Raw genomic sequence first — 24,901 nt, 5'->3', positions numbered from 1 at the left:
TTCTTCTGACACAACGAACCCCGAAGTTTATTAAGAGGCGCCCAATATGGGTTTCTTTATTTTAACTGTAATGCCTTATAAACTATGGTGTTTGACTCATTTGACTTAAATGATCAAAACATAAAAATCATGATATGATTTGTGTACAAAAAGAAATAATGGCAATATTTAAGCGCTTTTCGAGCGGGGAATTGGTGGTCACGTAATTTTCAATTGAAAAAACAACAATAAGCAAACAAAAGACATTAGGATAACATTTGTTTCATGTGTCCACAAAGGGATTTGTTTTGTTTCGATCCATACAGTAAAATGAGGTTAACATGGTTGTGCATTAAAATTAAATCAATGTTTGCATCAACCTTTACTATACGCCTGCTTCAGGAATTGGTTTTTGTTGTTGTTTTTTAAAAAGGTTGTTTATCGGTTCGCGCATGCGCATTTCTAGTATAGAAACATCGGCACCAATCACTAAATGGATGTTTTTTTTAAAGATGCACTATTACTCCCAAATAAGATATAACATGTTTAATACAGTTGTTTTAATATACCAAAAAGGATGATTAAATGTCGAAAACAATTGTGCTTATGCATGATACCGAGTTTAATTTGTAAGAAATGTGCAGAAAACACGGTATTAATTGCTAGCTTATGAAACGATAGTAGATTGCATGAAATCTTTTAGCATTCACCAATCATTTAATATTTTTGTGTTTTCAGCTATAAAATACACGATTATAATAAAGTGATAAGTAATTAATATTTTAAATAAATGCATTATTTAGTAAGTAGTTGATGGTTTATCATTCGAAATAGATGTCTGTTATACATGTGTATGTGTTAAACAATTGAGTCGACAGTCGTCCTAATTTGCTAATGCAAAATTTATATAATAGTTATATAAACTCATGATAAAGCAAAAAAAGTATCACATATATGTAAAAAATGAACTCCTTCTTACTATTACGGACGTTGCCTTGCCAGTTTTTGTCATTTGAAATAATGAATGTGACCTAAAATGTCTAGTATTTTCGCAAGACATAGTAATGCATATGAAAAGTATACAAAAATGATAGACAATTTGAATTGAACTCATTTACCGATGTACATGTAATAACAAGAAAGTTGACCTGTGTAGGACAGTCTCTATGTGTTACTCCGGTGTTTAACGACTGCGTGCACTGCAACAGAAAACCACACAGATAGAACTGAAACATTCTTATTCCAGCCATATTTTCCGCGTGGTATCGAAGTCACGTTAATCACAAACTGTCATGATAAGTGCGGAAGGTTAAACAAGTTGTCTTGTTTGCGCGGAAGCCCAAGCCTTTGTCCCAATAACGACATACTAAACCATTAGCAACGAGCATAATTCGAGCAGAAAGGAAGCCAATATTTGCTCGGGTTTAGGTCCGTCTGACGTCACAACGCGGGTACGCTCCTAGTTTCATAACACTGTGAGATGTCGTGCCCGATTAGCACATTGTCGCGGCTAAACACGCAAATAACGCCCGCAAGAATGCCACAACTCTGTGATAAGAATGGGAGACAGTTGTAGCATGGTCAAATTTAGGATTTCAGATAAGGCCATACTAACATGTTTACATTGCCCTATTATTTTATTGAGACAGATATAATCGTTCGTTTTGAAACGAACATATGTCACCATGGACATATGTCCGTGATGTTGTACATTGCTGAATCATGACTGGACATGTGTCCGTGATGTTGTACATTGCTGAATCATGACTGGACATGTGTCCGTGATGTTGTACATTGCTGAATCACGACTGGACATATGTCCGTGGTGTTGTACATTGCTGAATCACGACTGGACATATGTCCGTGGTGTTGTACATTGCTGAATCACGACTGGACATATGTCCGTGGTGTTGTACATTGCTGAATCACGACTGGACATATGTCTGTGATGTTGTACATTGCTGAATCATGACTGGACATATGTCCGTGGTGTTGTACATTGCTGAATCATGAGTGGACAAGCGCTATTAGTAATACATGTATGACCAACGCGATTTTGAACATTGCACCCGATCATTTATACAACATGAATGCATCTATAGAAGGTCTGCAGGTGCGTAACGGCCTACACGTGAGTACGCGGCTGAATCCATACGATTTTGACAAAAAAATATTAAAATCAGCCATCTGTCGAGTAAAGGGTTTAATGGTTAATATCTGATCTAAAACTGTCCATTTTCCAGTACTAAGTAAAGCAGCACAGGCACAGAACGCTCAGAATGCACCATTGTTTTCAAAAACATCAGGGAAGTATGCCCCCGAATCCCCCCACCACAATTATGAATCCACATAAATAGAGGGCTAGCTACGCCCCTGGTCTGGCTGATCCTTATTTGAGTGTATAAAATGTGAATATATGTTTAGATTAGTTTTATATTATTTCAATTCAAATACTGAAATACCAACACGAACATAATTCAACGCATCGTTCTAACAATAAACAAAAAGAAGATACTGATGGACAACAGGTAACGCGAGTGGCGGCGTTTTAAAGAACATTAGATCTATTTAAGACACTTATGTCTAATTGAGAAAATCATTGCTCGGCAAATTTTGAAAAAAAGTTGATTTTTTCCCGCAAACAACAAATAAAATAGTAATAGTTCGAGCCTCCTGACCGCCATTCGTGCTTTGTTCTTTCCTAGTGTAAATCTAATAATTCTCGGTCAAACATCAATCAGTTACTTCATCATGATGACGTTGCTACAATATATCTCATTATCACAATGTGGTGGCATTATTTGTGGCGTCAGTAAATATAGTTTTCGTGCCGACCATCCGACCAACATTTGTAAAAAGGGTTCAAGTATACAGTAAATTGCACTTCTTGAAATCGTTTGAACAGGTGGCTATGGGATGCGGTCAGTATGATTTGTTTATCTGTTACAATAAATTGTCCGACCAACATTCGTAAAACAGTAATTTGCATTATTGGTAATTAAAAGTCCGTTTAGACCGCCGTAAATCGTTTGAACAAATGGCACTTAAAATGAATGTCAATATCTTATAATGTCGCAAATGTCCGAGGGCATCAATATTGACCAATAAGAGTAATATGCAACCTACCACTAGAGTTTCAGTATGGCATATCAAACAGTTTCCAAGATACTTTTGGTGCGGACAAAATGTTCTAAGGTTGGGTGTCATCTATTGGCCATCTACTTATCACTGGAGTGTAATAGTTTCTATGTAACACAGCTCCTTGTGCACTGGAGCCTCGAAATTACTCAAGAGTCTTTAACTAGCTGTGGCCTTCATCTTCGAATACATTGTGCGGGTATGTGACATCTCGAGGGAAGAACATGTTAGCTGAGGTGCGCCGGTACTCGTATACTGAGCAGATACCTTTCTAAGCATCACCAAGGAAGGACATGTTGGTTGAGGTGCCCGGGTACTCGTATACTGAGCAGGTACGTTACTAAGCATCACCAAGGAAGGATATGTTGGTTGAAGTGCCCGGGTACTCGTATACTGAGCAGGTATGTTGCTAAGCATCACCAAGGAAGGATATGTTGGTTGAGGTGCCCGGGTACTCGTATACTGAGCAGGTACGTTACTAAGCATCACCAAGGAAGGATATGTTGGTTGAGGTGCCCGGGTACTTAAACCAACATATCCTTCCTTGGTGATGCTTAGTAAGGTACCTGCTCAATATACGAGTACTATATACAAATATAACATATTTTTCCGGCCCGGCAACTCGTATATTGAACAGGTATGTTACTAAGCATCACCAAGGAAGGATATGTTGGTTGAGGTGCCCGGGTACTCGTATACTGAGCAGGTACGTTACTAAGCATCACCAAGGAAGGACATGTTGGTTGAGGTGCCCGGGTACTCGTATACTGAGCAGGTACGTTACTAAGCATCACCAAGGAAGGACATGTTGGTTGAGGTGCCCGGGTACTCGTATACTGAGCAGGTACGTTACTAAGCATCACCAAGGAAGGATATGTTGGTTAAGGTGCCCGGGTACTCGTATACTGAGCAGGTACGTTACTAAGCATCACCAAGGAAGGACATGTTGGTTGAGGTGCCCGGGTACTCGTATACTCAGCAGGTACGTTACTTAGCATCTCCAAGGGAGGATATGTTGGTTAAGGTGCCCGGGTACTCGTATACTGAACAGGTACGTTACTAAGCATCTCCAACGAAGGACATGTTGGTTGAGGTGCCCGGGTACTCGTATACTGAGCAAGTAGGACATGTTGGTTGAGGTGCCCGGGTTCTCGTATACTGAGCAGGTATGTTACTAAGCATCACCAAGGAAGGATATGTTGGTTGAGGTGCCCGGGAACTCGTATACTGAGCAGGTATGTTACTAATCATCACCAAGGAAGGACATGTTGGTTGAGGTGCCCGGGTTCTCGTATATTGAGCAGGTACGTTACTAATCATCACCAAGGAAGGATATGTTGGTTGAGGTGCCTGAGTACTCGTATATTGAGCAGGTACGTTACTAATCATCACCAAGGAAGGACATGTTGGTTGAGGTGCCCGGGTACTCGTATATTGAGCAGGTACGTTACTAATCATCACCAAGGAAGGATATGTTGGTTAAGGTGCCCGGGTACTCGTATACTGAGCAGTTACGTTACTTAGCATCTCGAGGGAAGGACATGTTGGTTGATGTGCGCGGGTACTCGTATACTGAGCAGGTACGTTACTAATCATCACCAAGGAAGGATATGTTGGTTGAGGTGCCCGGGTACTCGTATACTGAGCAGGTACGTTACTAATCATCACCAAGGAAGGATATGTTGGTTGAGGTGCCCGGGTACTCGTATACTGAGCAGGTACGTTACTAAAGGGACACCATTGTTTGCCGATGGACATTTTCGTGCATTCAAACAGTAGACACAATAACATACACAAAACATGAAAAGTAACATGCACACGTATTTTTAACTTTATTGTTTAAAAACTGTACAAATAGCCATGATTCCAATAGAGCGATGATGAAAAATAGACATGCAAGTATATCACATATTGTTAACAGTATGTTTAATATTGAACTATTACTCTAGTATTGTTTATAGTAAGTTTTATTGAAAATGTAATTACAATAGAAAACGTTCTACAACGGTCCATTTTGCTGGTAAGTTTGTGCTAGTCTAAGGCTAAATATGAGAGAAGGGCATGTTGATCGAGGTGCCCGGATACGTGTATACTGAGTAGTTATTGCTGTTGTTTTTGTTGCTGCTGTTGCTACTGCTGTTGTTGTTGTTGTTGTTGTTGCGTTTTGTTCTTGTTGTTGCTGTAATTGTTTTTGTCATCGTGTTTATAAAGGTCAGCCCGCATACTACCACTTCTTTATAAATGTATCACCAACTTATAGCAGTAACTGGTAATTTCCGTATTCAACTTAGTAAGTAACATAATAACTGGTTAACTAGATAGTATTCAAAATGTTAAATTTCTGATATTCTTTTCTTTTAAATGCCATGATTTCTCGCAAAAAGTACCATGAACTCCCTATGAGATCAGGTTTTTTGTAATAAACTCTAAACAAATGTATTTCTGAACATGTACTGTAGTGGTTAACACGCGATATTATATTTGTTCAGGATTAAAAGCGGTTTATCATGAGTTTATATAAGTAAAATGGTACGAGCGAGAAAATTTTATGTCTTTTTTATTTCAGCTCCCAAAACAACGAAGTACTTTTGTCGGTGCGCCGTGTTTATGGAATCTTTTCTGAAAAAAGAAGTTTCCCAAACTGACAAGTAAAGTGAGATGACCCCAATTTTTTAAATTGTTGCGTCTTTTTTAAAGTTCTTAAGGGTTAGAAGAACTGATGTTAATATGGTGATATTCATTGTCACAATGTCTTCATTTTATGTCTGAAATAAGCTAAATAAGTGTTTTATCATCTCATGCCTGTCGATCTGCTGTCCATTAAACTTTAACCTTTTCGTGTCCTACAGGTATAAATGCAGTATTTGTAAGATGATGGTGCAGATACAGCAGATAGACAAGGCACAAGAGGTCATAACAATAAAAAAGTGTCATTTCTGCAGTGTTCGGCAACTTTTGTGATGGCAAATTAAAAGTACACATGCCATTGTTTTTCTTTGTGTGGGAGTGTTTGAGAAACCGACGGTCGACAACCCTAAATAATACGCCAAATGGTCACAGATCACCCTGAGTATGTACAAATTATGACTTGAATCCATTTTGATCTTTAATTTATAAACGTTAAAACCCAAATAAATTGCGAAAATAATGACAGCCAGAATCGCCGTTGTCAAAAGACAGCCCCATTGTCATTAGTTAAGAATCTGTGACACATTCGTTTAGACATGTTGTTAATATATTTGACTCAGTTTCGTTCAGATATGGTGACAAACGTTGATGACCCAGTCTTATGAAACATTGACAATATATGTCTCCTGTAATTGTGTAGCTACATTTATTTTTAAACAAGCATGCACATTGAATGAACCATTTATATTGATAGTACTGGCCTTTTTCAACATTTTAACATTATTGGCATTAAGAATATCAGCTCCGACAAAAACATATGACGCACAGAATCATCAAGGGGTAATTGGTTTCCTATGTCGCCACTATGTTTTTTGTGTTATAGAATGTTTATAAAGACACTTTTAGTGGAAATATGTTGATTTAAAATGATGAGTTAGGTCATTAGTAGTGTTTCTGTTAAATGAAAAATTGAAATACAAAATTGTTTCACGATTTTTATTTTTCGGGCCGATTTTTGCCCTGTCTCCAAAATGGACCTAATCTACGAGTCAAATTTTTAAAAGAACGTAAAACATTGCAAACAGTTGTAAATTTGAACTATTCTGCATGTTTGTGTTCGATTAAAGTAAAGTAACATAATGGTGAATACATTTAACTACATTCCTGGACCTAACAGAAAAAACAACGATCCCCAAAAAATAATTTAAAACTGAAAATAAGCTTTCTAATTTACGAGTCTTTTCCATATGTGAGAATGCTCAGCTTATAGGATCATATTGAGTAAAGTTATTCTGTTTTTACCGTACAACACATATTGTAGTATCCTTCAATGGCGAATTGCGAAGGTTTCACTAAAAATATTAAAATAACAGTGGTAAAAAAATAATAATTCACTTGACTTTATAATCTGCGGGAAATAATTTACGAGTCAAATCCCATCCTAAAGTCAGTGGTGTCACAGTATTCAAGATTGCATCTTTTCGTTTATATCGATACGGTGCGGTATTTTGCAGTCAACCGGAAGTAAACAGTCTCTGTTATACGCCATTTTTTCGAAAAGTTGTTGTGAGCTAAACCTATGAAATTGAGTGAGTATAACTCAGGGCTCGACATTAACCACTGCCCGATTGCCCGGGGCAAGTAATATTTGCAGGCGGGCAGTAGTTTTTAGAATCTACCTGCCCGATCGGGCAGTAACAAAAAAAGTCGTCATATTGGCGACTTTTCCGGTAAAAAAATAATAATCCGAACACTCCTTCCTGAAGAGTATTTATTAAACATAAACAAATGCACTCATTGGTTGTTTACTCAAAAATACGGGTCAAACGGAGCACCTCGGACATTTTCGTTAGAAACTGAGATGGCGAAGACTGCCAAATATTTTCCGATAAAGCTCGAGTAATTCCGTCCAAATCCGTTGGCCTATCGCGTGAGCTGTACCAAATCCATATAGCTAGCGTTCCAGTTGCCCACACAACAGAAATGGCGTCTCGACAATCGACACTGTCAAGTTTTTTTAATGTGTCAAACGTAAGAACGGCTCAGTCATCAGAGAAAAAGACCAGCTACGAAATAAAACGAAAACGTTGCTGGGTCGAGTCTTGTGGAAATGCTTTTCCTGGACTCAGAGACAGCGAGAATGGTAATTATGGCTATTTTTCGGACTGCACCAATTTTCGGACGCTCGGTTTTTTAACTTTACGATTTCACTTTACATTGAGATAAATTGTGATTTACTTCAAAATAAATGTAGGATTACAAAGCTTAGATAATAAAAGGTTGACTGTTCGTTCTTATAATTAAATTTTAGTTCCCTGGTCCTTAATCATTTGCATGTTGAAGACCCTATGTTAAGTATCAAATTTCATGACAATCTTGAATCTTGTGAAGGTACTTCTTATGGAAGTTTTTTTTATCTGAAAGTGATTTATTCATTGCAGGTTTGATATGTGGGACTTGTGAAAGGCACAGGAACTTAGCTGGAAGTTCCTCATTCCTGACAGGGTGCATCAGCTACCGTATCACTACGATTCAGGCGCACTTCGCTACAGCTTCACATATTCGATGTAGAGAAACTGATATGGTTGCTGAGCGCCAACATGAGGGAAATGTGCCAGGTCCCATGGATGCAGTTTTAAACAGGTTTGTTGATTTCAATTATCATACTCACATTCAATAATAATTTATTATAGTAAAGTATGTAAAGATACCAGCTTTAAATAATATTACAATATCATTGATACATTTATCATCGTGTTGGAATTAATGTTGAAAGATAATGCATATTTTGTGGTGACCTGGCAGAATCCCTATCTGTTTGATGTTGATGATTCTGTCAAAAACAGGGTGTCGGGTCTCCGTAGCCATAAGTGACACATCCTGCTTATTGCAGCCTTATTCTGAGCTCATACAAGTTCCACTTCTTAATGCATTATGATTGTTTTGTTGCTTTCATAGGCTTAGCGATGAGGAGGCAGCGTTATTGAAGCAAAAGTTCAACACTGCATACTTTGTCATGCACCATGAAATGCCATGGACTGTCTATCCAAATCTTCTAAAACTCCAAGTGAAGAACGGATCCAACATCAACTTCTTGAAGTCTTACCAGTCTGACAAAGCATGCTCAAGGTATAAGGGTCTTGTGTTATCTATCATTTATGTAGCTTACTAAACCGTAAACTTAAAGCCTTAAATGCTAAAATAAATTATCAGTATGAGGACTTGTAACGGAAGACATGACCTACTTATTTGAAGTGTAATTTTTTTTGTTATTGTATTTTAAGATTCGGAGGATATATAGCGCAAGCAGTCCGGGAGCCCATTCAAGCAGCACTTCAAGAGGCAAAAAGCATTTCAGTCATGTTTGATGGTGCCACTGACTGTAGTGTGTCTGAGGTAGAGATCATCTATTGCCGACTAGTAAAGGATGGAGTTCCAAGGGAGTACTTTGTTGGTCTACAGGAACTCGAGCATGCCCACAGTAATGGTGTATTCAGCGCAATCAATGAGGCCATGATTAAGTTTGGATGCCATGACTGGTTAGATAAGTTGGTGGGTGCAGGGTCAGATGGTGCATCTGTAAATATTGGAAGAAACAACAGCGTCAAAACCCGAATGATGGAAGGGCGACAGCATGTTGTATTCACACACTGTGTTGCACATCGACTGGAGCTTGGGGTTCTTTCAGGAATCAAAGACCATCCCATGCTTGTTACAGTGCAGGAGATGCTTTACCAAATGCACAAGCACTACCACTACTCCCCGAAGGCATTAAGAGAATTGAAGACCATAGCTGAGACCATGGAAGATCGGTTCATTAAGCCACAGCGGCTTCAGGGGACAAGATGGCTTCCACATGTGATGAAAGCATCAGATGCTCTGATGAAGGGGTACTCTGCAATACGTACTCATTTTGAGCATGTATCGCAGGCTGGACCAAATCAAGCTACGGATGCAGTGAAGGGAAGGGCAAAACATCTGGCAACCAAACTTCAAGACTGGCGAGTGCTACGTTTCATGGCCTTCCTTCAGGACTTACTTCAGGTGGTTGCACAGCTTAGTCTTACATTTCAGACAAGCTCTATCACAGCTCTAGAGTACCTCGACGCTATGGAGATGGCAAACCTGATGCTGGTGCAACTTCAGGCAGAACCTGGAGAAAAATTCCTAGAGTTCACCAGTCACATCCATCAAAATCAGGACGGCTGTTGGCAGTTTAAGGGACAACCAATTAAACACTTTGACCCAGACAGGCTGTACGACTTCCGTAATGTGGCAGAAAGCGTCATGGACAAAATGAACGCCCGGTTTGGCCACCAAGACCCTGTTATTCAGGCGGCAAGAGTCTTTGACTGCAAAGACTGGCCACGAGACAGGCAAGCGTTGGCACTCTATGGTAATGCAGAAATTACCCAGCTGGTAGCTCATTTCAGTCATGTATTGGTGAGACGTGGGTGTGATGTTGCTATGATCCCTCAAGAGTGGACTTCAATCAAAGCCAGCCTTTCCAGGAGATTTAGGAACGCAGCTGTGTTGCCAACAATACAGGAGGTCCTTCACTCTGCTGGTCCAGACAACATTGCCCACCTCATTGAGGTCATCCTGACATTGCCAATGTCATCTGCTGTCTGTGAAAGGGGGTTCTCTGCTGTAAAGAGAATCAAGTCAGACTGTAGAGCCTGCCTTAACACCGAAACTTTGGACAATTTACTGTGTGTTTCACTTGAAGGTCCAAGTCTTGAGCGATTCAATGCCACACGAGCTGCACACCTGTGGTGGACCCGGGGCCAACGGCAGCGTCGTCCAAACTTTGGAAATGAGAGTGACACTGATGATGATGATTTATAATTAGTTATTCAGTACTTGTTGTTGACACTTATGTCATTGCATGTTAACATGTGCTTTATACTAGTGCTTTAATATGTGATTTTTGTTTTAATATCTTTCATTTACTTTAAAAATATGATTTAAATTACTCTTCATTAGCCTCATGATGATCTCATTGAAGATCATAGGTGTTTTTTTATTATGTTATTTATGTATATTATTATGTACTCAAGGACCATTGTATGTTATGTGCAATGCTTTATTTTGCAATATGATTAATTTACTTTTAAAAGATGATCTCAAATTTGCAATTTCATATATTTTACTCATTCTATTTAAGTTTTATTTTACTTTGTGCTCAAGATGATGATAGATGTCATAAAAGTTATGTGCCTTCTATGTTATTGAATGCTAGACCTTGTATGAATGTAGGATTCCAGAATTGTATTGTATTATATTAGTGACTTTGAATGATGATTTTAAATTGATAATTTAATTTATTTTACTTAATATCTTATTTTAATTTTTATTTTACTTTGTGCTAAAGATGACAAAAGTTATGAATTATGTAACTGAAGGTTAGGCGGTTTGTGTTGTTTTTCATGAAGATATTTTATCATTGTAAAACTATGTTCTAGTCACTTATTCTTGTTTCAAAAAGCCTTCGTCAGGATCTCATTTCCATTTGTTATATTTCATTGACTGTTTACCTTTTAATCAAAAAGATATTTTTACGCATTTGCTTGTTCATCTTTATTTCAAATACATCGAGCCCTGATGTGCAGGTTGAATCACAAAATGTGTTTTTATGTGAAATAAAACAACAAAATGAGCCCCCGAAAAATTGGGCAAGTAAAAAATCCATTCGGGCAAGTGAAAATGTCTAGGAGGTTGCCCGAAGGGCAACAAAGTACAAGAATAAGCGTCAAGCCCTGTAACTATGAGTGTATTGGAAGCATATGATTTAATCATTTGGAATTTTAGAGCATGAATATTAATGTGTATTGATAGTAGTTAGATTTTAAATCTGTGCATTTGATGGGATTGTGTAAATGTCATAGATTTTGCTTCCCACGTCAGCACGTGTATGACTCATAGGTTAGAAGAAAATGTCCCGTAGATTAGAAATCTTGATATAGTTAATATTTCGTGTAAAGAGCATGGTGAAACGTAGCATCTGTGTTAAAGCTTTTGCATTTGTTATTAAGAGATATTTAAACAGTAAAATTTAGTTAAATACATTTTTTTTGGCAGATGTAAATGGAATAAAACACAACTTGAAGTTATGTTTATCTATAATCCTTGTGTCAATATATTTGATATAAAATATTTTGAGTTGTCAACCGGTTTGATATAGGCAACAGTGTTAAAACAGCTTACATTGTGTTTATTTATTGGTCATTTATAGAAAATAAAGTAGATAAATGAACCTGTCAGTGTTTTTATGAATGTACGACCGTTTAATGTAGTGTCCCGTTGATTAGAATTTATTTGTCCCGTAAATTAGAAATATGTTTCTATTGATTTTTGTTATTCTACCTAACATAAAATGCCTAAATATATATATATATACAACAATAAGATAAAAATATAATAATATGCTAAATCGTTGTTTTTCTAGGATGGCTAAAACGAAGGCTCAACGGATGAAGGAGTATCGAGCGAGGAAAAAGGAACAACTAGGCGACGCATGGTTGAAACGGGAGCGTGAAAGAGTAAAGGCATGTTACACACCATCAGCTCTTCTTACAGAGGAGGAAAATGCTAAACGGCGTGGGCAGAACAGAAAGAATGCCAAAACATTTTACAAACTTCACAAGAAAACGCCTGGCAATAATGATGGAATGAACATTAGAAATACTGAAGCGAACTCTGAAAATGCCCATGAACCTCAACAAGGGTGTAGTGGGGATAATAACGTAAGCAGTACGACAGCTGGAGAGTTGATGACGGTCAAGATGCCTTTCCAGTTTAGAGAATCCAAGTCGAACGAGAAGAAACGCCCCAAGAAAAGGCAATCACGTGCATTGAAAAGATCGTATGCACGAATTGAAACTCTAGCAGACCAAAATGAAACATTAAAGAGTTCTAGACGTAATTGGCGTATTAACCTTTAAAATTGATTGATTCATTAATTTCAGTATCTCTATAACCGCGGGCCAAAACTCTTAATGTGTCGTTAATTGCAGATTAGTTTTGTTTCATCGATTTAAAATAGATTGTGGTTATTGTATATGCTTGTTTTTAACCTCCAAGTATATAACTTATAACTTTTAAAAATAATAGTTGCCGTTGAGATATATTAAAACTATTATGGAATTTAACCTAGCAGACAAAGAATATAGTAATAAAACTAATAACGATGGTATGTGTGAAAGTTAAAAAAATAAAAAAATCTATGTAAATTGTCAATGTTTCATCAGACTTGGTCTGATACGCCTGCGTAATCATAACACATCGATCCAAATATTAAAATTAGTTAATAAATAAATATTGTATAAGACATTTAATTACATAAATTTTACAACAAAACTTGCAAGGTCTTAAAATGCATTATTTTATTAGGCAGATGCAGATGTATATCACGATATAAATTGCGTCATGAATTCTCCGCTGGGGTGCAACATTTTGATTTGAATGAAGCCTTTAAACAAAGATAACTTCATTATTTTAAATGAAACAAAGGTCTACGCCTCTTACGGAGCCCCGACGTCGGTCTTTTACCAGAGTTTAATTGGGAGTTTAGTTTCTTAAACGCTTCGACAAACCTATCCACAAAACGGCCGTCTGACAGAGCACTGTCAAAACATAATTTTGAAAACAGGTCTGTCCAGGTGTTTGATGAAACTAATCACCTGATCAAACTCCGGTAATAAAACGAAGGCGGGACTCTTTAAGCGGCATAGACTGACCTTCATTTAAAATACTGTAGTAAAAGCAAAGCAGCGGTTATTGTCACAGGGGGTTCAGCGGTTATTGTCACAGGGGGTTCAGCAGTTATTGTCACAGGGGGTTCAGCAGTTATTGTCACAGGGGGTTCAGCGGTTATTGTCGCAGGCGGTTCAGCGGTCATTGTCACAGGGGGTTCAGCAGTTATTGTCACAGGGGGTTCAGCGGTTATTGTCACAGGGGGTTCAGCGGTTATTGTCGCAGGCGGTTCAGCGGTTATTGTCACCGGGGGTTCAGCAGTTATTGTCACAGGGGGTTCAGCGGTTATTGTCACAGGGGGTTCAGCGGTTATTGTCACAGGGGGTTCAGTGGTTATTGTCACAGGGGGTTCAGCGGTTATTGTCGCAGGCGGTTCAGCGGTTATTGTCGCAGGTGGTTCAGTGGTTATTGTCACAGGGGGTTCCGTGCTTATTGTCGCAGGGGGTTCAGCAGTTATTGTCACAGGCGGTTCAGTGGTTATTGTCACAGGGGGTTCAGCGTTTAATGTCACAGGCGGTTCAGTGGTTATTGTCAAAGGTGGTTCAGCGGTTATTGTCATAGGGGGTTCAGCAGTTATTGTCATAGGGGGTTCAGTTGTTATTGTCAAAGGTGGTTCAGCGGTTTTTGTCACAGGCGGTTCAGTTGTTATTGTCAAAGGTGGTTCAGCGGTTATTGTCACAGGCGGTTCAGTGGTTATTGTCACAGGCGGTTCAGTGGTCATTGGCACATGCGGTTCAGTGGTTAATGTCACAGGCGGTTCAGTGGTTATTGTCACTGGCGGTTCAGCAGTTATTGTCACAGGGGGTTCAGCAGTTATTGTCACAGGCGGTTTAGTGGTTATTGTCACAGGCGGTTCAGTTGTTATTGTCACAGGGGGTTCAGTGGTTATTGTCACATGGGGTTCAGAAAATATTGTCACAGGCGGTTCAGTGGTTATTGTCACAGGGGGTTCAGTGGTTATTGTCACAGGGGGGTCAGCAAATATTGTCACAGGCGGTTCAGTGGTTATTGTCACAGGCGGTTCAGTGGTAATTGTCACAGGCGGTTCAGTGGTTATTATCGCAGGCGGTTCAGTGGTTAATGTCACAGTCGGTTCAGTGGTTATTGTCACAGGCGGTTCAGTGGTTATTGTCACAGGCGGTTCAGTGGTTAATGTCAAAGGCGGTTCAGTGGTTATTGTCACAGGCGGTTCACCAGTTATTGGTTCAGCAGTTATTGTCACAAGGGGTTCAGCAGTTATTGGTTCAGCAGTTATTGTCGCAGGGGTTCAGCAGTTATTGTCACAGGGGGTTCAGCGGTTATTGTCACAGGAGGTTCAGCGTTTATTGTCACAGACGGTTCAGCAGTTATTGTCACATATGGTTCAGCAGTTATTGGCACAGGCGGTTCAGTGGTTATTGTCACAGGGGGTTCAGCAGTTATTAGTTCAGCAGTTATTGTCGCAGGGGTTCAGCAGTTATTGTCACAGGGGGTTCAGCGGTTATTGTCACAGGGGGTTCAGCGTTTATTGTCACAGGCGGTTCAGCAGTTATTGTCACATATGGTTCAGCAGTTATTGGCACAGGCGGTTCAGTGGTTATTGTCACAGGGGGTTCACCAGTTATTGATTCAGCGGTTATTGTCACAGGGGGTTCAGCAGTTATTGTCACAGGGGGTTCAGCGGTTATTGTCACAGGGGGTTCAGCTTTTATTGGCACAGGCGGTTCAGCAGTTATTGTCACATATGGTTCAGCAGTTATTGGCACAGGCGGTTCAGTGGTTATTGTCACAGGCGGTTCAGCAGATACTGTCACAGGGGGTTCAGCAGTTATTGTCACAGGCGGTTCAGCAGTTATTGTCGCAGAGTGTTCAGCAGTTATTTTCACATGGGGGTTCAGCAGTTTATGTCACAGGCGGTTCAGTGGTTATTGTAGCAGGGGGGTCAGCAGTTATTGCAACATGTATTTCAGCAGTTTTAGCCACAGGCGGTTTAGCAATTATATGGGGATTAGCAGGTTTTTTGCCACAAGCGGTTTAGCAGTAATATGGGGTTAAGCAGTCCAAAGGCGGTTCAGCATCTACATTGTGTTCAGCAGTTATTTCCACAGGCGGTTCAGCAGCTAAATGGTGTTCAGCAGTTTTTGCCACAGGCGGTTCAGTTGCTACATGGTGTTCAGCAGTTTTTGCCACAGGCGGTTTAGCAGCTACATGGTGTTCAACAGTTTTTGCCACAAGCAGTTTAGTGGCTTCAACCACTGAGGTAGTACTTGACTATTGTCAGAATGAACTGCAGATTGTATTGCTCCTTATCTTTGCACTCGCAATTATCTAAATTCTAATTAATCCCATGAATTAAATAGGGGGTCGAATTGTTATTTCTTGACTAGCTTGTGGTCGGTACTCTTTAAAGCTCGGTCACAGGTGCCGGCAATATGAGCATAGAACTGTCCGCAGCTGGCAATGAGAGTGACCATTTATCTAAGTTTAGCAGTATTTCGTATTTTTCATTAAAAGAGATTACTGGGTATGTCTACCAGGTAGAATTCATTCCTTATGCCTGATTGGCTAGTCGGTGTTGTCACGTGATATTTCAGAGGTAGATGTATAGGTTAATTATGTCACCCATTTGGAGTAAGCCGCTGTAGCTCAGTGGATACGACACTAAACTGCAACTTTTGCGACACGGGTTCGAACTCAGTCTCCGACACATGTTTTTACATTTTGGTACTTTTTTACAATTATGATATCAAAGCGTAACACATTATATTAGGTAGTAGTCCTGAGATTCGTTACAGAAAAAAACTTTTTGGTGCCAATCTGGTGTACAGTCCCTTTAAATCATTGTTGCTGCACACATTGCACACCCCTATAGAAATCCCTATATGCGACCACCCCGTTTTCACAACCAACCCGCTAATGATCTTTTTTCTCTAAAATTGAATGGTCGTAAACCCCGAAAAATATATTTATAATATTGGAATCAAAACAAAACGTCCAGCAAGGGGATTTTGACGTGTTTTATTTTGCGATTCAGTTATTTGAAATTACAAATAAAACACCTGTATAGCCATTAAAATTAGCTTTCCGACAGAACGATTGCGGGGAAACAATGCAGTATTTAAGTAATCAATCCAAAGCATTAATCTGCGTAATTCCAAATTGGCCTTTGCTAAGCGCCTGGTATTTAAGTAATCCATCCATCATTAATACAAACATTTGCGTCTAGTAATTTTAAAAGTGTCATTTTAAAGTGACAGTTTAAAGTTGCACACTTGAAAGCTTTTTAGTTATTACCCACAACTATATATTTTTTATGTCGATATGACGTTGTTTAAGAAATTTCTTCATTTTTTAAATTCCCCTTTAAATACCATTTCGTAATATTAGCTGTTACTGGTGTTTTCGTGCAAAAAAGAAGATATTGGTTATTTTATATAACTTAACCATAGAAATACTCTCGATGTTAATACCTTATTAAATGCACCTACGCACTTATGATTTACGTATGCTATCATGACGAGGTCGATGAATATAATTAACCGCAACCAAGGTATCAAAAGTACTCAACACTTATCACTTTTCTTTGCAACAATCATTTAAATAGTTTTCGTATGCAGGGTGCTGAAGTACCGGTTTCACAACTGGAAATTTATATTGCGAAATCCATTTCATAGAACTAAACCAAGCGCTCTATTATGTAATGACGATAGACGCGGCCATCCCCCGCCGTGTTATCATAATCGTACTGCCGTGTTATCATCATCGTACTGCCGTGTTATCATCATCGTACTGCCGTGTTATCATCATCGTACTGCCGTGTTATAATCATCGTTCTGTCGTGTTATCATCATCGTACTGTCGTGTTATCATCATCGTACTGCCGTGTTATCATCATCATCGTACTGCAGTGTTATCATCATCGTAGTGTTGCGTCACCATCATCGTACTGCCGTGTTATCATCAACGTACTGTTGCGTCACCATCATCATACTGTCGTGTTATCATCATCGTACTGTCATGTTATCATCATCGTACTGTTGCGTCACCATCATCGTACTGTTGCGTCAACATCATCGTACTGTCGTTGTATCATCATCGAACTGTCGTTGTATCATCATCGTACTGTCACATCACCATCATCGTACTGTCGCTGTATCATTATCGTATTATCGTGTTATTATCATCATACTGTCGCCTCACCATCATCGAACTGTCGTTGTTTCATCATCTTACTATCGTATTATTATCATCGTACTGTTGCGTCACCATCATCGTACTGTTGGGTCACCATCATAGTACTATCGTGTTATCACCATTGTACTGTCGCGTTACCATCATAGTACTATCGTGTTATCATCATCGTACTGCTGCGTCACCATCATCGTAGTGTCGTGTTATCATCATCGTACTGTCGCGTTATCATCATCGTACTGTTGGGTCATCATCATCGAACTGTCATTGTATTAAAATACACATTTACTGAATTGAGAAGTGAGCATAAATGCCCTTCCAAAGTCTCTTTTCTGACAAAAAGATCTGCTACAAAAATTCATTCAAGAAGTGTAATACAAAAATTCGTTCAAGTTGTGTAATACAAAAAGTCATTCAAGTAGTGTAATACAAAAATTCGTTCAAGTTGTGTAATACAAAAAGTCATTCAAGTAGTGTAAAATTATAAAAATTGTCATTTAAGTAGTGCAAAAATTCCATTCATTCATAAAACAGAGCAGTGACCAAGTATTCATAGCAACACTGATTCCACTTTAAGCAAACTGTGTTTTTATATCAGAGTGTTTTGAAATCCTACGTATATTCGAATACACTCCCGGCTGGATGAGCACAATGCCAATAAAGAAGTTAAGTAGAAGTCAAACGTATGAAGCAGTCTAAAAAAGAAGCTTTATTCACAAGCGTTTTTGCAAGGTTCAACAAGATTGATACAAAATATGGCACAATATCTGTACACAACACAAGAGCAACTCCAATTAAATCTTCCGTAAACGGAGTATTTGGATTTATTAACAATGATACTGTCAGACAGTTCGCATACGCTACAGTGTCCTAACACCGTGTAACATGTAACATGTAAACTGCCGTTTGGTTATTTATAAAGCAGCATTCAAGGACGCCGGTTTCTCAACAGTCTAGACGGGCTGGTTTGTGAAGTGATTCCAGTAGCCCGGACCCTCCGGTGGTTTACACAACTGGATGGCCAGAACGACACACAGCAGGGCGCTGAATACGGCACTAAAAGCTGCAAGACAGAATAATAATAAAAAAAACGTAAGCAGGAAGTAATAAAGAAAGTAAATATTTCCGACCAACACTTATCAATGTGTTTTCTACGTTAGTTAAATTCGCCTTTTTAAGTCTCACTTGTATCGCACCTATAACAAGAAATGGGCATATGTACATGGACATGAGCACAAATCAGTAGAAATACGATGGTACCTGCAATAAGTATAGCGTATGGGAACTTGATGTCCATCTTGAAGCCTTCGCTCGGCCCCATCATGGTTTGCACGAGGTCGACAGAGTGCTTCATGTTGGTGTTTTGGTGCCCCTCTGCCCCCACCGCGGATATCACCAGGATAGCTGAAACATACGCAAACTACATACAAAAAAATCGGAATATAAAGGACGCAAACGCCCGTCACATTGTGGATATCATTGTGACTGGTAACTTGTGTAAAGATTCCTGCGAATATTTTGAAGGTTTGTGGTCAACATTATACATATGCCACCCACGAAACCAAAGTTATAATAAACCCATGTCGTGATAATGCGTTTTCGTTACCCTAGAACTTAGAACAGTAATTCATGTCAGGCTTACCAGCTATGGCCCACAGGATGGCGCAAACAATGCCCTTGTTCTTATTGTTCACGTTGGCGGAGCCGCTCTGACGGACGATGATTACAAGGAGCACGAATGCAATGACGGCCGCCAGCATCCCGCACACCATCAGTCCCTGAATAGGCATCATGTTTCCCAAGAACGCCTTAGAAGCGGGGTTCCCTAGGATGATATTATATATATATATATATATACATGTGTGTAGCTTCTTCCGGATATATATATAAACTTAATATTGTTCTTACAATAAAATTGTCCGGATTGGAATGGTATTTATACCTTAGTGAACATATAAATATTATTTAAAGTAAAATCTTAATGATTAAGAATGGAAGGGTTGAGAATAGCTTTAGGTCATGTGAATTAGAATAGAGCTCCATTGGCTGGCTCGCTGTCATTGACCCAGAGAGTGTGTATTGGATGAGTGGCAGTAGGCGGACATTAAAACCCGCCAAATTTGAAATTCTTCATACTGAGTGATTGCAATGACATATCTGCAACTTCATTGGCTTTAACATGATATGTTGTGTTTTAATGAAAAGGATTTGTTCGCCTCACTCGCTCTGCAATTCTTAATCATTCAGAGTTTGTGAAATATGATTTAACTAAAACATGATTATTTTATGTGAATCGGTGTGCAACGACAATGTCACGAAAGCTGTCGAATAATCTTCTTTCATCTGATCAAATTGCAGCAGTACGCGGATTTGTTTCAATGCTTAAACATTTATTCAAGTTAATATAAACCTGGAGATCTTAAATAACAGTCATCATAATTTTTTAGTTAAGAAATTGAGAAACGAGCAAGAGAATGTAATTTTGCTCATAATAATCTCCTTGCAAAATACATACAATGTACATGTATATTGCAGTTCGCCAAACACACCAATGTATAACCCTGTTGACTTATTCCTGTTCAAAAAGTGTTTTCATAAATTCACTTGATGTACTTTATCGAAACAAAAAGGATATCGGACTATATAAAAATTTGGAATCCAGAGTATATGTTGTTTATTTGATTTTATCAAGGTCTGCCCGCGTCCATTGGCTGCATTATTGTTTGGCCCCGCCGTTTCGCCTTCACGACTTGTGTTACTAATATTTTAAAGCCATATGCGACATGAGATAGAAGTGACTGCAACTCACGGTCAAATCAAAACATTGGAAGTCTTGAAGAAACAGAGTGTAATACAAGAGATCCGGGTGCGATACCCTATCGCTTTTCGAAAATACCTCTTGGTTCCCAGCACTACCCGTTTGGTACCATATCATATATGTCTTTCGGTAAGCCGCAGCTGGGGTTTGAATATCCCGATCTTCCGCGTCCGCCCCCCCGCTCTACCAGTGAGGATTTGTTCTTAATGTTGACATTATACACAGAGGCTTGATGACAAAGGCCCATTAAAGTCCGTTCAACAAGCCAAAATTATATTTTACACACACTTGAACATGTATATCATCAATATAATACATTGCCTTTAATATCAAATGAGATTTGACAAAATCCATATGTCTTAATTGCAATAACATTGGGAATGAACTTGTGGTGTATATATCAAGTTAGAATCTTGCCTCGTGCATATTTTCTTTTCGGTTTGGTATTTATTATAACATTAATTATACATTTGTGTGGGTGTTTTCTAATATTTGTAGGGGATCACTCATCAGTTAAAGGTGCTGTCAGGAAGAAAGCCACATGTCGGTAAATTTCAAACGAATCGTGTAAAACAAGTGTCTCAATGGTCAAATAAGTTTCGTTTCAGTTGAGGCAAACCAACATCATCAACGTTGAAATTTCCTATGGACGGTAACTATCATGTTAGATGCTCCTCGATGTAATGGTTTTGAAGGGATGAATTGTCCATGCCAAGACGTGGCCGCCGTCAGAAATCAAGCTAAAAGTGGCAGAAATCTCAAACTCCAGGAGAAACCACTTTGCCATGAGTTAGGACTGCGTTTGCGTATTGAAACGTTTCAAGCGTTTGGGTGTTGTAACAAATTAATAGTTCGAAAATATGTTTGGACATAATTTATAAACGTGCATTAAAATTCATGTCGATCAGAATTATGTTAAGACTGGACAGCCTCCTCACAAGTGCATTATCTGTGCATACTCGTTGCACGGTGTGGTTGGTACAATTTTACAGCGTTTTTCACATATCACATTTGAAATTCACAAAGCATATCTTTGTTAGCGGGTGTGGAGTTTGATTGCCGATTAAGCCTATGTTTCCTTTGTGGACAATTTGAACGAAATTTTGATCAGATATATTAACCTTTGAAAGAAATAACTTACGCAAATATATTGTGCTGTACATTTTATACGTGTATTTGTTGAATTGCATTCACACTATTTACTAACCACTTTCATCTATGTTTCTCTAATACGACTATACCCCCAGTCGGAGCTATTGAAAGTGTCTTCTCACGGTTGTAAGCGGACCGTGCACGAGAATTAGCGAGACTAACCTATATATTGTATTTAGAAAGGCCATGATAATAAGCTTATATGTTTATCTTTAGAAAAATAGTTTTATTTATCTATTTATAAATATGTACGTATTTATTCATAAATGCATTTATTTGCTTACTAATATATATATATATATATATATATATATATATATATATATATATATATATATATATATATATATATATATATATATATATATATATATAATTATATAACACTTATCCTACTATTACTCGTTTTATACTTCAAAAGTGTCCTCTTACGTATACATAAAGACGTCAGAGGCAAAACGGCCTCGACTTCGGACACAATTGGTGTTCGTCCTAGCGAAACGGCTGGTTGGAAACCGTGTTTGTGTGTGAATTAAATAACTCTAGGTAAAGAACATAAATATTTTATGTTTTGCATAAATTAAATATAAAACACAAGTTGCATGAGTGATGATTGAATATTCAAGATACGCAATGAATGCTCAGTAAAACAATAGATAAATAAATCAATCGTTTATATATATAATCCCCACCCTGCGGGGAACAAACTGCATGTAAAATCCCAGCCAAATACTCCCGCCCCCCGGGGTCATCCTAGGTAAGGCCCATTCCCCGCTATTTTCGGCGCGAAGACCACCTCATTCACTCGGCCCTGAGGTGCCACCTGGAAGCTAAAAACACGGCCCATTCCCCGCTATACCCCCGGCCGTGGTAACTATTTACTGGTGCATGACTAGCACCACGTACCTGGTAGGGCTCTATAACCTATATAAACAATATATTTATCCAATTACCTGATGAAGACATGCTTTGCTCCAGTTGATCCATCGTAATCGTTTTGCATATTTCTCCCTCTCCCGACGCTGCCAGATTCACACAGGCCGATATTACCCATAGCCCCATCTTTGTTGATTCAGACAATCTCAATTCGGTGGTGTTCATGCTCATGTCAAACACCATCCATCCTGGCGCAAAAAATGCTACAGTCAGGAATAAGAGCGAAAGCACTCCCAATGACAACAACGCGATCCTCATAGCTCCGGCTTTCTCCATTATTCTCGCGACTGTGATCACCTAGTCAGGTGAGTCGCTTGTTTATGAATGTTCGCGATTACACTAGTGATTAAAATAACTCGAACAACGATTGGAAACATTTTGTATTACGTAAAATATATTGTTCTTTAAATAGCAAAATACGTCATGTTTGTAAAGCTTACATTGCGCAATTTCTTAGAATTTATTGAAAGTACGGAGCAAAAGATTTCTCGTTTAATAACAAAAAAACTGCATTTTACAAATTTAATCCTGATACTTGAAACTATTTTGATCAATAAAACTTTAGTAATTGTAAGAAAAATGATATGATGGTATTTTAAAATGATAACACAATAAACTGCATAGTCCAGAGAATATTGTCGGGCAATGTTCCTCCACAATGAATGTTCACGTGTATACAACACAGCAATACTGTTTGTTTGTATTAATACATATATGTTACTGTATATAGTTACACATTTGTACAGGGCTTTCCGCAATTAAGTGCATGAAATAAACTACGTCTCGGGCCATTATGAGTCACTCGGGCCATTTATCACTCAACGGCCCGGCTACGTCGTGTTTTACCCTGTAAGTAACAACACCAATGACGTCGTCGAAGTGTACATTTAGTGGCCATTTTAAGTGTGCTTTCATGTATTGATGTCTAAGGTAAGATACTTCCGTAGACTATTCTTTGGAAAGAAATGTACAACCGATTTAAAACAACAACACACCATTGATTGGTTTTGCGACCATGCGATGTTTTCACAAGATGTTTTGTCTAAGCGACAAAAATGGTGTTAATTATGCAACGATACCAAAATGTTGCGTTATTTCATGGTTTGTTTTCTACATACCTTGTACATGTTGAAAGCACATCATTGATAACATCACCGCCACAACAAACAAAATTATTTTATTTTTTAGAAAACCCAAAACAATCCTATATTTCCAAACTAAAAATTACAGAACAAAGTGCATATTTTAAAAACAGAATATATATTTGTTTTTTTTCCACAAATTTGGTATTGTTTGTTCGGAATTATAAGATTTTTTTTTTTGTATTTTCTAAAAAAAATGATTTAGTTTGAAAATCCGCTATAATGTATCTTCTTAAAGCTCTAAGCTACATGTATAGAACTGTTGGAAGTCCACTTACCACTTTCGTAAGTGCTTTATATGAAACAAGCTCTTGAAAACACATGTAAGCAAGTGCATCGATTTTCAAAGTAGGCGCTGTTTGTTTAGAACTGTTTCAAAGTTAACAACTTGAGTAACGGCATTGTTGCTAACCTTTTCACGTAAAATAGTTGATGATGTGCTCACATGATTTAATAAAAGCAAGGACAGCTATAATAATGCACCAGTCATTTGTAACCACCACCCCCCCCCCCCCAGGTCCGGGGAATAGCCGGGACTTTGACTTTCGGTCTAGCCAACCCCGGGTAAAATCCCCGCCCTGCGGGGACGAACTGATGGTTAAACCCCGGCCAAATGCCCCCGCACCCCAGACACTCTATATAAGGCCCACTCTCGGCTTAATTTGGCGCTATGACAAAAACCACCGCGGTCACCCGGCCCTGCGGGGCCACCTGGAAAGTAAAATCACGGCCCTTTTCCCCGGCTATCCCCAGTATACCCCGGACCTGGAGGGGGGGGGGCGTGGTTACAATTGACTGGTGCATTACAGTTGTCGCAAATCTTGTTACAATAACAGCAGATCCGTGACAAGTTCACTCATTACACTTCCAGAGCAGTTAACGATTTAAAAGTTAACAAAGATTACGTAAACCACGGTGTTAACTTTAAAGCACAGGCATCTGAATCATTGTTTGTCACTAAAATGTTGTTTAAAACCATTTTGGGTACATACAATGAGATAAACAACACATCTGAAGATATTTAGTGTCTTTGATATACAAAAAAGAAACAAGGTATGTAACTCAAACTTACCCGATTTCACGGTAGAGTCCAGTTTTATGCAAATTTCTCAACCAACATATAAACAATCCATTTTTAAATAAGTGACATGGAAAGAAGAGTCAATTACCTTTAAAATGGTGT

The 24,901-nt window shown here is 38.7% G+C and overlaps 3 protein-coding genes across 3 annotated transcripts in view; 1 reads left to right on the top strand and 2 right to left on the bottom strand.

Moving 5' to 3' along the window:
* Nucleotides 1-1,474, bottom strand: part of LOC128218284 (uncharacterized) — a 12,396-nt gene extending 10,922 nt beyond the window's left edge. The window contains exon 1 of the mRNA XM_052925920.1: nt 1,128-1,474. Coding sequence (XP_052781880.1) covers nt 1,128-1,229 — 102 coding nt within the window. The 5' untranslated portion in view covers nt 1,230-1,474. The remainder of the gene's footprint in view (nt 1-1,127) is intronic.
* A 6,254-nt stretch (nt 1,475-7,728) lies between these two features.
* On the top strand, nt 7,729-10,593 carry LOC128215887 (zinc finger protein 862-like). The gene is made up of 4 exons (XM_052922494.1): nt 7,729-7,888; nt 8,187-8,388; nt 8,704-8,874; nt 9,030-10,593. The coding sequence occupies exons 1-4, from the start codon at nt 7,729-7,731 to the stop codon at nt 10,591-10,593; spliced, it is 2,097 nt and encodes a 698-aa protein (XP_052778454.1).
* Nucleotides 10,594-18,360: 7,767 nt separating this feature from the next.
* On the bottom strand, nt 18,361-22,901 carry LOC128218494 (uncharacterized). Its single transcript, XM_052926169.1, has 4 exons — nt 22,594-22,901; nt 19,313-19,495; nt 18,931-19,074; nt 18,361-18,733 (listed from the first exon to the last, which is right to left on the bottom strand). Exons 1-4 carry the CDS (start codon nt 22,850-22,852, stop codon nt 18,624-18,626), a joined length of 696 nt encoding a protein of 231 aa, XP_052782129.1. The 5' UTR covers nt 22,853-22,901; the 3' UTR covers nt 18,361-18,623.
* Between the last annotated feature and the right edge of the window lie 2,000 nt (nt 22,902-24,901).

This window comes from Mya arenaria, chromosome 14 (genome assembly GCF_026914265.1).
Source record: "Mya arenaria isolate MELC-2E11 chromosome 14, ASM2691426v1".
NCBI lineage: Eukaryota > Metazoa > Mollusca > Bivalvia > Myida > Myidae > Mya > Mya arenaria.
This window is presented reverse-complemented; position numbering and strand designations above follow the sequence as displayed.